We start from the raw sequence: 15,381 nt of genomic DNA, 5'->3' as shown, positions 1-15,381 counted from the left end.
ATTCCAAAAGTATCAGTGTTGCAACACTGGTTGAAAATCAATGTGGTAGTGTAAAACATAAGAGAAAAAATCAGGAACATGAGAGTGCACTCTTAAATGAACTACTTCCTTATCTGATACTCTGGTAAGTGGATTCAACTGTATAATGTTGATTCCACTTTATATTCATTGACTTATTGACCCAACGTTTTATGTTCTATTTGAAAATGAAAAACATTCTTAATTTTTTATAAGTTAAAAGGTTGTTTTAAAAAAGGTAAAAGTTATAAACTTCTCTCAAAAAACCACCACAAGAAAATAGCCTTCTGTCTTTACCAATTTTCAAAGAGATTTAATTAAAAACTATAGACTACAACTTTCTTCTAGAAAGGAACAAGCTTTATTTAATGTTACCTCCAAATGCATTTTGACCTGGCTATAACAGGGCCTCTTCAATGGATAAAGCATCACAAGCGTTATTTGTATTACAAACATTGACTCTGATAACAATTATCTTGTTTGAAGATGTATTTATACCTGTAACTAGATTATTCTGCATAACAATTTCATAGTGTTCTTTTTATGATATTCTTTTCCTTGTACACAATTTTTGTTATTTATATAGATATTGCAATTGTTTTCCCAACAATGATGAAACCATGATGAAATATTATTTTTTAATCTTATTGCCGCCATATGTTCTGATAATTGCTTTCCCAACATAATATTCGACCTTAATTTTTTGTTTGTTAAATCCAAGTTTATTAAATTGAGAGCCTGTTGTTTATATTATACAAGGTGTATGGTAGAGTCCTAAGTCATCAACATAATCTAGAGCTATGGAAGTGAAATATTGGTATGATAGTGATCATGCACTATCAGATGAGACCAGTGGCAATTCCCTAGCAATAAAATTTGGAAGTTAGAATTTCTGTCTCAAAAACTACAAGAGATACAGAAATAAAGTAAATGAGAAAGTTGTAGAACATCATTAAATTAATTGGAAATGATATTTTACAGAAACAGATAATGCAAATAGAAGGCTGAAAACCCTATGCATAATGCTATCATTTGCATATGAGCAGAACACTTTCTCATATACAAATGCTGGTTATGATGTGATACTGTTCCTATGGATAAAAACTCAGGATTATTAATGTAAAAATGGTCATTGATTGTCAGGTAGTGCGTTGAAGATATTGTATCAATGAAAAATCATGGAAGCTATATGATTGAATAGTATTGCAAGATGATACTGCTAATTGATGAATGCAGATGAAAGCTGCAATGTGGTATGCCTTAGTTTCCTACTACCCTACATCTAACTAATTGTTTGTTGAGCTGTTCGAGAGTGGCAGTATTGAAGCTTCTCTTGAATAGCTAACCCAGCACAGGTATGCATGTGCTGTCCAGCTTTCTACTTGACTTTCTGTTTTTGTAAAATATCATTTCTTATGAATTTGATGATGCTCTACAGCATCCTTTCTCAAAGTAGGCACTGGAGGCTTTCAGGGGGGGCAGTAGAATGCTCAGTTATTTAAATATGAGTTTTATTTCTTCTCATTGAAACTTCTTTGATCTCAGAAATAGGATATAGGTCACACACTATCTGTCCTATCCATATAATAATGCATGTTTAAACATTATATTTGCAATAACTGTTTTTAAGATATGCAACAGATGGTAATGTAAAAAGGTAAGTTAAAAAATATGGGGCACTAGATTTTTTTTAATCTCAAAGTGTGCGTTGGTCAAAATAAGTTTGAGAACCTGTGCTCTACAATAATAGGAATAGTAACTTGCAAATTTTTCCTCTAGGGATGTTGCTTTTCAGTCTTATCTGATAATGTACAGTCACTTTACCACTTCAATTGATGAAATTCCAGTTGCCAGGATTACTAAAAATTTGGTGCTTGAGATTGAAAACTTATTCCTGCATGAGTCCATTTGGCAGCTTTTCATCTTCTTTTACATACATTGAATGCAATATGTGAGTCACATCAGAAGTTCAGTTTAAATTGCATTGTACTGTAGGGTCACTATATTGAGCAGAAGTCACAAGTGATCTTGGATATGACAGACATTGTTTCTTAGTGTTCCCAATGAAAGATAAGATTTAAGGTCAGTTCTGTCCAATTGACCATTCTCTCTAGGTGACGTTAGGGGACGCAACTTCTTGTGTTAGTATGTATAATTTAGCTTCAGTTTTTAATGAAATATTGGAAAAAATAATATAATAGGGTATATAAATATTAAATTTCTAATAACTTTTTTGATATACAACTAGCTTTGATAGTGCTGGTATATACAGATATCATATCAATAGGTTTTTAATATCATAAGAGTATTTTTAAAGATAAAAACTTCATTCAGTAATGCAGTTTATCTACTAAAATAATTGTATATATTTAAAACAAAAGTCCTAGATTGACTGTGCAGTGTTTCTCCGTAGGAAACATTTATTTAAAATACTGTATTATTTAATAATTTAGAGTTAAAAAAAAAAGCAATAAAACAACTGAATAATTTCAGAGGTAAGAATGCACTGGTTCCTAGATATTCTGGTTGGCACCAGTGAAAATAAAAAATTTTACCATCTTTACTTCCCTAACTCTAGCTATCTTTGTTCAAAAGTTATTTGGATTACTTAGGACTTGCTGTGTACCCTATATAAGTTATGTTATATGCAGGGAATTCTTGATTTTATTTGATTCTGTTACATCAACTTAGATTTTTAAAAAGAAACTACCATTTATAATTAAAATAGCAAATGGAAACACTTGCACAAATTATAAAATAAAATAATTGATTAAAATATTTTGAAAGTTTAAAATTCAGGTTTCAGTGTAAGCAAATCGTTTTCAAAAGATTCATACATTTTTCTCTGATATAATTAAGATTTTTTTTAGTATTTTTCAAAAAGAAGTATTTACTACATTTGATAACCATTCTCAAAAATACTAATTAATAATAATTTACATACTGGAATGTTCTGGTATAAAAAGTATTTATAGCTATCTGTATTACCAGCATTTGTTCAGTAAGAAAAATTTTTGTTTAGGTGAGTTGGTGATCGAAAACTTCAGCTGTGACTCCTCAGTTTATATCATCTCTGACTTTTATTTATATCAGTATAGGAACTAAATAATTAATATACTAATTATATACTTTTTATATGGATTGAAAATATACAGCNCTGTCCAATTGACCATTCTCTCTAGGTGACATTAGGGGACGCAACTTCTTGTGTTAGTATGTATAATTTAGCTTCAGTTTTTAATGAAATATTGGAAAAAATAATATAATAGGGTATATAAATATTAAATTTCTAATAACTTTTTTGATATACAACTAGTTTTGATAGTGCTGTTATATACAGATATCATAAGAGTATTTTTAAACATAAAAACTTCATTTAGTAATGCAGTTTATCTACTAAAATAATTGTATGTATTTAAAACAAAAGTCCTAGATTGACTGTGCAGTGTTTCTCCTTAGGAAACATTTATTTAAAATACTGTATTATTTAATAATTTAGAGTTAAAAAAAGCAATAAAACAACTGAATAATTTCAGAGGTAAGAATGCACTGGCTCCTAGATATTCTGGTTGGCACCAGTGAAAATAAAAAATTTTACCACCTTTACTTCCCTAACTCTAGCTATCTTTGTTCAAAAGTTATTTGGATTACTTAGGACTTGCTGTGTACCCTATATAAGTTATGTTATATGCAGGGAATTCTTGATTTTATTTGATTCTGTTACATCAACTTAGATTTTTAAAAAGAAACTACCATTTATAATTAAAATAGCAAATGGAAACACTTGCACAAATTATAAAATAAAATAATTGATTAAAATATTTTGAAAGTTTAAAATTCAGGTTTCAGTGTAAGCAAATCGTTTTCAAAAGATTCATACATTTTTCTCTGATATAATTAAGATTTTTTTTAGTATTTTTCAAAAAGAAGTATTTACTACATTTGATAACCATTCTCAAAAATACTAATTAATAATAATTTACATACTGGAATGTTCTTTTATAAAAAGTATTTATAGCTATCTGTATTACCAGCATTTGTTCAGTAAGAAAAATTTATGTTTAGGTGAGTTGGTGATCGAAAACTTCAGCTGTGACTCCTCAGTTTATATCATCTCTGACTTTTATTTATATCAGTATAGGAACTAAATAATTAATATACTAATTATATACTTTTTATATGGATTGAAAATATACAGCATACAAGGCATTTTATTGCTGTCAACATGAATCATCAGACTACTTTTTAGAATTATAACTTGTTAAAGATTGAGTAAAGCTATAGCTATGTCATTGTGGCTTTTTTATTTTATTTTATTTATTAAAGATAATAGAAATATTTAGTAACCTTATAACTTAAGAAAAGTGAGAACTAATCTGTTAGAAAATAAAAAACCAGGTTATATTTTTATTAAAATTCTATAAAGCATTGGTTTTAATATTGGCCCCCAGGCCATATCAAGCCCACAGCACATGTTAATCTGGCTCATGAGCATATTTGACACATTATGCTTATTTATATCATTTATAAGCAATTTTAGTATATATGGAATATATAAAACATGGCCCAGCAACTTATGACTTATGCACAGTTTGGCTTATCAATTGTTCTTGTCAAGAAATACTGTTGACTTATGTACCAATTTGCCCACTATGTTCTTGTTAAGAATTGAGGTACAAAGCAGAGGTAAGAATTGAAAGGAAAAGATAAATGTGGTTACTAAAAGAGTACTATTTAGCAACTGACACTTAATCCAAAGCAAGAAATATGGAAAAAGTAAAGATGGAAAGATATTAAAAAATTTTCAAAAATACTATAAATGCTACAATATAAGTGTGTACATTTATAAAGAAAAAATAATAATTAATAGCATTAAATATTGTTTTTAGTTGTTACATTTTTCATAAAATAGAACTCTCTTTTTAATCACCATATATGTGTGTCGGCAGTAAATATTCTTACTAAAAGAGTACTACTTACAAGACTTGACGCAAGGTGATCTCAGTATCACTAATTACTGAATTGGTAGTCATGTTGTTGATTAGTCAGACCATCAACTTTCTTTAAGATAGGAAATATAAGGAGTAGACTCTCTCTCTCTCTCTCTCTCTAATCTGTTGCTGGTTCTTGCTGAGTAGCTTGTTCAGCAACTTAGTTATCATAAGGCAACCAGGACAATTATGAATTTGAAACTCTGTTCATGAACTAAATTGTTTGAAATTTGAGGTTTGACTATACATACATATATATACATATGGACAACAAACTCCAAAATATTCTAATGCTCAAATGTTAAGGCTACATTAACTACAGGACTGGAACTTGGTTAATTAATTTTATAGATACTATATGATTTAAACTAAAAGTAGATAGTTAAGTCTTCATTTTGTATTAAATTTAATAATTATGTTAATTTTGAATTAAGTAATTTAGACTGTTCTGGAAATAATTATCAGTCCAGAGAGAGATTCAAACCCATAACTTTTGTTGCTTATCATATAGACACATTGCCAATTATCCTATCCACACTTTCATCTGGTCATTATCTTTAGATTAATTGAATTGTGAGATATCAGGTTTTATCTCACAATTTTGAATTAATTAATTTAAACTATTCTTCCATAATAGTTTAAATTAATTAATTCAAAACGCATATACAGTAATTATTAAATTTAATATAAGGTGATAGTTTAACCATCTACTTTTAATAAAATATAAAAATATAGAATTACAAGATGTCTTTGGGTATCAGTCTTCACAATCATCAGCAACATAGAATCTTCATCCAAAGACATTTTGTATCTTCTATATTTTTATTTTATTAAAATTGTAAATACTCTCAGCCAACTTGAAAAGAAATCATCTACTTTTAGTCCAAATTATGTAATATATAAGAAGTTGGCTAATACTGTCTTATTGTTATACATTATAGGTATATAATGATCAATATAATTAAATAACTAGTAAAAATATTTAAAAGGTCATATTGTTAATAATTCTGATTGGTAATTTTTTTTTTTTTTGTTTTGTTTGATAGAATCTGAAGAGCAGCAAAAATTACGTTTTCAAATAGAACTTGAATTTATTCAGTGTTTGGCCAATCCTAATTATTTAAATTGTAAGTATTAATTAATTAGTTACTTTTTAAAAATTTCATTATCATTTGGATGCATTGGTTATTAGTATTGATACTGATTAATTATCATTTAAATTTTGAAGTCAAAATCAATTTGGTTTTTATTTTTAAGAATATTAGAGTAACATTAAAAGTAAATGTGGAAAATTAAGTTTTAAAAGAAACAGTTGTCAACTTTTCTATGTTTTTGTTATTTCATAATAAAATTTAAATCCAAAGTAATTTTAAATGCATAAATGAAATGTATTAATTCTTGAATTAACACATATCATTATGAAAAAACTAGTAACATAGACTAGTAGTTTTTATCAGAATGTATAATCTTCTCAATAAATCTGTAATAGATAACACGGATTTGTTATTTATGTTTAACTTTCAAATTTTAATCTCTCTACTACTATATTGATAATAACATTTGATTTGATTACTTGTAAACAGTAAATATATAAATTGCTAAGTTTATTAGCAACTGATTAAGCAATTACATTAATGACAGTTTTAAGTTTTGCCACATTTCCTAAAGATACATATCAGTTAAGTTTCAAAACACCTTTCTCTCTTTTTTCTAGCAAATTCTTTAATTAAATCAAATGAACATATCTATATGTGAAGAAATCTAAGCATTTTATTTCAGATAATCGGAGTCCATTTATGTTTTTCAAGGGAACTGAGAAAATATTATGTAAGTCAGAAAAACATACAAGTGAAACTACTATTGACTTGCTTTCAGAGTGAATATAATTAGTTGTCACAAAAGTAAAGCCTGGCACAAATTAACACTGTTAACACTACTACTGAATTTACATGTTTAATTCTTAACAAAGAAGTTACATAGTACTAAAATCCAAAACCAATGTTGAAACAGATAACTTGTAAAATCAAAACCATTTACACTTTTTCAGCAAATGGGTTTAATGAACAAAGGCAGATTTAAGAAATAAACCAAAAAATTTATATTGGGTTGTACAGAAAGTAATTTCGTTTTTTATTACTAGAGGAATTAGATGTATTTTTACCAGCCAATTTCATTTTAAACCAAATTTTCATTATATACTTTGATAGCTGACATTTTAAGGCTTATTTGTAAAAAATTTTGTTTAATTCTGTACAATTGTTTTTTTTTTTTTTTTTGGTGTCTCCATTAAATATGGAAAATTGAAAGATCATTTTCGGCATATTTTGCTTTTTTATTACAAAAAAATCAAAATACTGTTCAAGCAAGAAAAAAATTGTGGTACATGTATGGAGATGATGTGTTGAGAGAAAGACTGCCAAAACTGGTTTACAAAATTTCGTTCTCGCAATTTCAATGTTGAAGATGCACCACATTCTGGATGGCCAGTTGAAGCCAATGAAAACAAAATAAAAATACTGATTGAAGCAAACTGCCAAATAACATGTGAAATCAGTAAGAGATTAAATTTGTTGAATTGAACCATTTATGATTACTTGAAATGAATTTGTTTCATTTCAAAACTTGATATATGGGTTCCACATATTCTTAAAGAGAGTTGATCTCTTTGGTGGGATTTTAAGGAAATTTTTTTTTGAGCTTTTATCAGACAATTTAATAATTGATTCGAAAGTGTGCTGCCTTTGAGTAAACAAATTGAGTAATATCATCAAATAGAAAACGCCAGAATTGATCAGCAAAAAAGATGAGTGTTTTACCACGATAATGTCAAATTTCACACAAGTTTGGTAACTCGTCAGAAACTGTTACAGCTCAGATGGGATGTGAAATCACACCAACTATATTTGCCAGATTAGGCACCCTCAGATTATTACTTGTTCTGGTCTATACAAAATTTTTTAAACTAAGACATTTTCTTGAAATGAAAATGTCAAAAATCACTTGGATCAGTTTTTTTGTAAACAAAGATAAAAACTTTTATGAACATGGAATCATGCTACTACCAGAAATGATGGCAACAGTGTTTCACCAAAATGGTCAATATATAATTCAATAAAATATTTATTTATTATAAAAATATTGCTTTTTTCCACGGAAAAAACAAAATTACTTTCTGAACAACCCAATATATTTGTTCATTAAATCCATTCACTGGAAAAAGGTGGATGATTTTAATTTTACATGTTACTATGTGTATAATACATTTGAAAATCATATAAAAATAAAACAATATAAAATTGAGTCATATACTTTTAACCAAGTTTTTTTGTTTCTTGTTTTTTTGATGGACTTGTCAAATATTAGTACAATATGGGAAATCAGTTCTCCTTCCACCAAAACTCCAGTCACATGAAAGAAGAGCCATTATAAAGTTTAGCTTACACTGACTATGAATACTAATGAGAAATTGGAAGCAATTTTTATTCACTTTGTGAAATTGGTTTACATTATAAAATGGGGAAAGTGAAAGTTTTCAGCATATTGGACTGATGGAGTGATTTACTATATGGGAAAATTTATCTGAAACAGCATCATATGTTACATATTATACATTTGATTTGTTTGCTGTATATTATTCACTCAACAAATTTCCAGCAAGTACAAAAAAACAATCAGTGTGGATTAACCTGAAATGAATAAGTAATGATTAAAAAAAACATTAAAAAATTAAAATTTTTTCATTCTAATTGAATAATGCATAAGTAAGAAAAAATGCTGTAGGATACTGAAAAATATGATACATAAGTACAAACTCATATACAGTAGACCCCTATAACATGGGTTCATATAATACGGATTCATATAACACGGCAAAAAAAATTGTGATCATATTCGTGTAAACACGTTAAAAGAGACTCGTATAATACGGTAAAACGTCATCGCCGACTCGTGTCGCGACAGGATTGGTCGAATCTAGACCAATAGTGGATATTGCATAAACCATTGAGTTTAAATGAGCAGCAGACCTACTAAAAAACCATTTATTATTTAACAGCCATAAAAATTATATTTATATTAATGATGTCTCCAAAGTTCAGCAAATTTTTCGCAGAAAAATAACTTATCAGAAAACACGCGCCCGCTGTTCGATGCACCACTCTGCAACAAAAACAAGTTTAAGCAATGGCGTCGTCAAACGGTGCACATCTGGTAAGTAATCCTACATTTTTTTGTTTATATAATAGTTTATATGGATTATTCNTATAAAAAACCATTTATTATTTAACAGCCATAAAAATTATATTTATATTAATGATGTCTCCAAAGTTCAGCAAATTTTTCGCAGAAAAATAATTTATCAGAAAACATGCGCCCACTGTTCGATGCACCACTCTGCAACAAAAACAAGTTTAAGCAATGGCGTCGTCAAACGGTGCACATCTGGTAAGTAATCCTACAATTTTTTGTTTATAGCATAGTTTATATGGATTATTCCCAAAAAATTATACGTGTCTTGGAAATGTTGAGTCGAATTAGTCTAGAATCAATTAATTTTATTGAAGAAAATCTTTCAAATAGCCGTAATCCCTAAAGTGCACACGCGCTGGTCTATGATTGGCTCATGTATTTAAGTGACTTGTAAAACACGGAATTCATATAAAACGGAACATATCTTCCGTGTTATAGGGGGTCTGCTGTAAATGAAAAGTGTATAACTTATATGTTAAATATTTTCTCCGTTAAAAAACATTTAATTACAAAAAATATATAACTGAGAAACATAAATGGGGTTAGCATAAATTATTAAAAGTTTAATCAATTTTAAAATGGTTGTGCTGAAACATACAATTCTGTCATAGTAATTTTAAAATTAATAAAATTATTATATATAAACAACCAAGCCCAAATATCTACAATGATTTGTTAACAGAAATGAAACAGATAACAGAATACAGAGTGATTCAAAATGAATGGGACAAAAAGAATGTACACCTGTGACTGCTGTAATGGATTTATTTTGTTAATACAAATTTTTCTGGGAAAATACACTATCCAAGTTTCTAGAGATGTTCAATGTGAGTCCCTTCTGTTACCCAGTAAATGTCTATGCAGTAATCCAATTCCTGCCACACTCGTGATATCCTGTTATTGATCTCAACACGTCACTTATCCACTCTTTCAATTACTGTAAGTCCTGAGGAAGTGGGGTCATGAACACTTTGTCCTTTACAAAAACCCCCAGAGGAAAAAATCACGCGGTGTTAGATCTGGTGATCTAGGCAGCCAAAAAAGGAATGACACATCATTTGTCCCAGCACGGCCAATCCAACAATGGGGTAGATTCTTGTTGAGGTAATCACATACATCTTTATGCCAATGTGTTGGAGCACTGTCTTGTTGAAGAATGAAGTCAGGAACCGCTTTGTCTAACTGAGGCAACTACCACTTAGAGAGTATGTCTTGGTGGATGAAACCCATAATCGTTTTTTCCACAAAGAAAAATGGTCCAAACACACAGTTGTTGATTATGGTGCAGAAAACATTTACCTTTTGGAGAATCCTCTTCATGTGACAGTGTCAAATGCTGATTATCCGAGCCCCAAAAGCATAAATTCTGGCAGTTAACTTTGCCACATAATGAAAGGTGGCTTCATCTGTAAACACCAGTCTGTTGGCAAAACCATCAACTTTTAGCTTTGCTTGCAAATCTATACAGAATGCTCTACACAATGGTTTGTTGGTACCTGTCAAAGCCTCTATCATCTGAAATTTGAATGGCTTGAATTGTAGATGCTTGTGGAACACACACCACACTGTTGTTTGGAGCACATTCAGTTCTACACTGGCATGATGTGTAGATTTTGTTGGACTTCATAAAAACATTTTACGAATCTTTTCCACCATTTTGTTTTTGACCTGTGTTCGTCTGGTGCTTTTTCGCTTGCATAAGCAGCCTGTCTCCTCAAACTGTTTCACTTCACCTTATGATATTATGACAATGACATGGTTCTTTACCAAATTTGGTTCGAAAATGCCTCATAACAATAGGTAATGAAGTTTTTGCATATTCCAACACACAATAAGCTTTCTCTTGTGGAGAGGTCGTGATTTGGAATAACAGCGCTTCTGGTGGCGATTTCATATGTAGAAGAATTGTTGCTACAAGATAAAACTTCTATACTTGTACTTTTATCTTAGAATTATATTTGCATTTGCTAAATAAATCCATTACATAAATTGTATGCTGCTCTTCTTTTTGTCTCATTCATTTTGAATCGCCCTGTATTTTAATGTTTGAATTGGCAGTTTTCTAAACTGCATACCAGTAACTATCTTGCTTTCAATGGCTGCTCTGGAGGCATGGCATATATAATAGAGTGAATTATACAAAGGTTTTATTTTTGTTCTTGCAATTTTTTGCGAGTTATATATTGCCTTGAGTTTTCTGCACAAAATTTTTTTACTGTTTGCCCTATAGGCACTAAGACGGCCTTTTTATCAGATCTACAATGGTGTGAGGTAGATGACTGAGTTATCTGGAACAGATTTTCTGAAAAATGTTTTTTAGAGTTTTTAACCCATGCAGATTTGATCCTGGGTTTCCTTGAGCAGTAAGATGCCTTAACTGTCTCAACCACCCAGCCAACTGTTAATTAATTGATAAATACTATCTTTAGTTGTAAATATGACTTTTTATTAGATATTTCTATTTTTTCTGAAGTTTATCTATTTTTATATTTGCAGTTTTAGCTCAGCGGGGTTATCTGAAAGATAAAGCTTTTGTCAATTATTTGAAGTATTTGCAATACTGGAAGAAGCCTGAATATGCCAAGTTTTTGAAGTGAGTATGATCAACTTGAAATATATTCTTACTTTTTTTTTTATTAAGTTGTGTCTTTTAAAAATATAAATTATTTCTAATTCATTCAAGATTTATGATTTTTTTAAAAGCAAAATTTGTTTTGTAGATATCCCATGTGTCTCTATTTCTTAGAATTACTACAATATGAACATTTCCGACGAGAAATAACTAGTGCACAATGTGCAAAATTTATTGATGATCAACAGCTGTTACATTGGCAGCATTATACCAGGAAAAGAACAAGACTTCTTCAACCTCAGACTGAAACAAATCCAATAGTTTCACAAAGCCAGCCACAAAAATAATACAAATCAAATAATTATTATAATTACTTATTAATCTACAAGGAAGTTGATATTTGTAATGTATGTCTTTGACTATAGTAGATCTGTTAGTTTAATTAAAAATGAAATGGAGTAAAGAAAAATATTTTTTAAAATGTATATAAAAATTGGTTTTTATAAAATGATAAATTGTATGCCAATTCATTTTTAATTTAATACGTTATAAATCTAAAAATTACACTAAAAAAATATTTCAATACAATTGTTTATTAATAATATGATCTGTCAAAGGATACCTGAATCCATTTAAATCTAAACATGAATACTTATTTTTAAGGAAATTATCTTTAATAAAATGTTTGTCTTAATATAAAATAGGAAAAATAATCACTCCAAATGTATCTTATTCCATAATTTTTTCAGTAGTTAATCTAATAGAAAACAAATATTAAACTTCAGAAAAATTTCAAATTTATAGGATTACTGATAAGTAAAATGTGTTATATATTTCATACACACAGTGTATATTGTAAAGTACTATATTATTTTTTTCCGACTTTTCCAACGATTATCAACACTACTGCGTGCCGGAAATAGCCGTTCCCTAACGGGTACTTTACGCGGATTCGCGTTAGTGTGCCAGGCCTGGACTTTAAGCGTGCACCGAATTAAATAATGACAAAGTTTGTCAATAACAAAATCAAATATTTAATTAAACTTCTAGTAATAAACTATATACAGTATTTAGTAAAAATCAAACAATAATTTATTCAATGAAATTCAACAAGAATCAACCCGACAAACTCAAATCAATCTATTTCTAACTTAATTCTATTCCCCTTTGGAATTCGACAAAAATCAAAGACTTAACTTATAAACAATATTTCTTATAAATTAAAGATCCTAATCGTCACCTCAATATACTAGGAACCTATTTCCTCAAACTCTCAAGACTTTCTATAATCGTCGATCCATAAATCGAATAACTTCAAAATCGCCTTGGAACTATTTGATCCTATCGGACACCTCTCGTTCACTGCTACGAAGCTCACCAAAGCTCGTTGCTATCAGGAGTTCACCTCGTTCATCTTCACTTGAGACTCGGGATTTATAGTGTGAGGTGACGTCACAATTCTGAATGAGATCACTCTCCTCATTTACATACTTAACGCTAACAATAAACTTTTTTCGTTTGTCTGGCAGCCTATTTTCCGACAATACTCTCTAACCTTTTACATTATTCTTTTTCACAATTTTTGGGACTTTTTTTTTATTCTTTAAGGTTTAGCAAGTCCCTAATTCGTGCTTGTGGGGTCTCCCCCCTTTTTCTCGGTGCGGACTTACTTTTTTCCGCTTGGGAAGCGCAAGTGTGCGCGAGTTTTTCTACGGCGCTTTTCTTTCGTCGGTGAGTTGGTTTTTCTTCTATTTTTAAGTTACAAAGGTAATGGTGAGGAAACTTTCGTCCTAACAAAACATAAGCCCCAAACAAAAATAGAATAATAAGCAAAATAAAAGTAAATAAAAATAACGTTCGGACTTGGTTCCTTACAATATTTACATTACCAATAGCTTTAGAATGCAAAATGGATAAACATGAATATGGTAGGTTAAATTGTGAATATTGAGAAGGGTTATCTATAAACTGTCTACTCTAAAAAGGATATTAAATATGATAATTTTATTACAGTCAACTACCTGGCACGTGATAAATTGAGCTTGACATGAACAATCTGCATTTATAATGTAAAATGCCCAAATAATAAGTGTGACAGTTTTACCTTCTAACAAGTAAGATGGACTTGTGAAGAATATAAGTTTTTGTGAAGAATATAAGTTGTGACTTACTTGCTTGTCTGTTGAAATCTTCAAAACATGTATACCAGAGGAATGTGTGTGCACAAGATAAGACACTAAAGGCTGTGACACACTAGGCAATTTTTGTGGGAGTCATGTTGCTAGACAAAAGAAAAACATGTCTCTAGAGCAGTCATTGGGGAGTCAAATGACGACTTTTGAGAGAGAGAAAAGTCATTGTAACCAATGATCATGCACAGATTTATCACAGAAGTATAGCTCTTGTTTACAACACAAAAATAAAATGGAGAAAGTTTTCTTGTAAATGGTTGATAGGACATGACGTTTAATTTCATTACTTCAATTGTTTGAACCACTTTATAATCACACTATTAAAGAATATCATGACCAGGTACTCAAGGTGTTTTTGCACCATTGGCAAAAATTTAGGATTACCAGATAAGAAATGTTGATCATATAACTCAGGCAATTTGTTTCCTCATATGCCAAAACATCATCAAATTTCAACAGGTTTGTGCTACTCAGAGGTAAGTCTCCTTGTTGAGATAGTGCCACAGCATTAAGTTGAAGCATCAATGTCGCTGTCTCTCATTCACTTATACGAGAAATTTGATATTCGTTTATTACTCTTTTTCATGACAATGGTCACAATCCACATACTGTTAGATTGTGTGCATACTACATTAAAAATTTGAAATGTAGGCCCCACACTGTTTTATGGTGGCACTTACATTCAACACCCCAAAAGTGCTGATATTTGTGGCCGTACACACCTGGGATATCGGTATTGAAGCTGGGCAGTCAAAAAACCCAGAAACTTTTCAGAAAAATATCCCAGATATGTTGTGAAATTGATGTAATTTAAATGGCTCTCTTAGCCCCACAGCAGAGAAAAAGTGACTTATGTTCATTAACACTTTTTCTCTGCTGTGAGGCTAAGAGAGCCATTTAAATTACATCAATTTCACAACATATCTGGGATATTTTTCTGAAAAGTTTCTGGGTTTTTTGACTGCCCAGCTTCAATACCGATATCCCAGGTGTGTTTTTAAAATAAAATCTCATAACAGTTAAGAAATTAAACAAATAACATTATACTAGTCACTAGTCTATTCAATGCAGTACGAATTTGGTGTTAGCCTTGGCCCTCGGCATCAGAATTTTGAAGTGAAGGGGGCGATACTACGTAACGGTTTTACTGAAGGGGGCGACGATTAGTTAGAGGTTGAGAAACACTGTGCTAGACGATTGAGGAAAGATTTTGAGTTATAGGTTCCACTGTGTTATGATTATGTATTTGTACATAAATTTGACAAAATATAATTTAATTAATTTTTTCGTCCGATGGTTCTTTTAATTTAATTAATATTTTGAGACAAAGTTCGCCCAAACAGGGACCACCATTTATTAG

The 15,381-nt window shown here is 30.0% G+C and overlaps 1 protein-coding gene and 1 long non-coding RNA gene across 4 annotated transcripts in view; one reads left to right on the top strand and one right to left on the bottom strand.

Annotated features, from left to right (window-relative positions):
* The window catches only part of LOC111622329, a 37,941-nt gene extending 32,595 nt beyond the window's left edge, over window positions 1-5,346 (bottom strand). For both annotated transcript variants that reach the window (XR_002756250.1, XR_002756251.1), the window contains exon 1: window positions 4,999-5,346. This is a non-coding gene — a long non-coding RNA (uncharacterized LOC111622329). The remainder of the gene's footprint in view (window positions 1-4,998) is intronic.
* The window catches only part of LOC111622328 (mediator of RNA polymerase II transcription subunit 31-like), a 61,804-nt gene extending 49,294 nt beyond the window's left edge, over window positions 1-12,510 (top strand). The window contains exons 4-6 of one of the 2 annotated variants that reach the window (XM_023364688.1): window positions 6,056-6,136; window positions 11,754-11,850; window positions 11,978-12,510. In XM_023364688.1, the coding sequence (XP_023220456.1) occupies window positions 6,056-6,136; window positions 11,754-11,850; window positions 11,978-12,176 (377 nt within the window). In that variant the 3' untranslated portion in view covers window positions 12,177-12,510. The remainder of the gene's footprint in view (window positions 1-6,055; window positions 6,137-11,753; window positions 11,851-11,977) is intronic. The other variant, XM_023364689.1, reaches the window with a different exon arrangement.
* Window positions 12,511-15,381: the final 2,871 nt, after the last annotated feature.

This window comes from Centruroides sculpturatus, unplaced genomic scaffold, assembly GCF_000671375.1.
Source record: "Centruroides sculpturatus isolate CEXI.00-Female unplaced genomic scaffold, Cexi_2.0 scaffold276, whole genome shotgun sequence".
In the NCBI taxonomy this organism is placed as follows: domain Eukaryota; kingdom Metazoa; phylum Arthropoda; class Arachnida; order Scorpiones; family Buthidae; genus Centruroides; species Centruroides sculpturatus.
The sequence above is the reverse complement of the archived record's forward strand: the minus strand, read 5'-3'. Positions and strand labels throughout refer to the sequence as shown.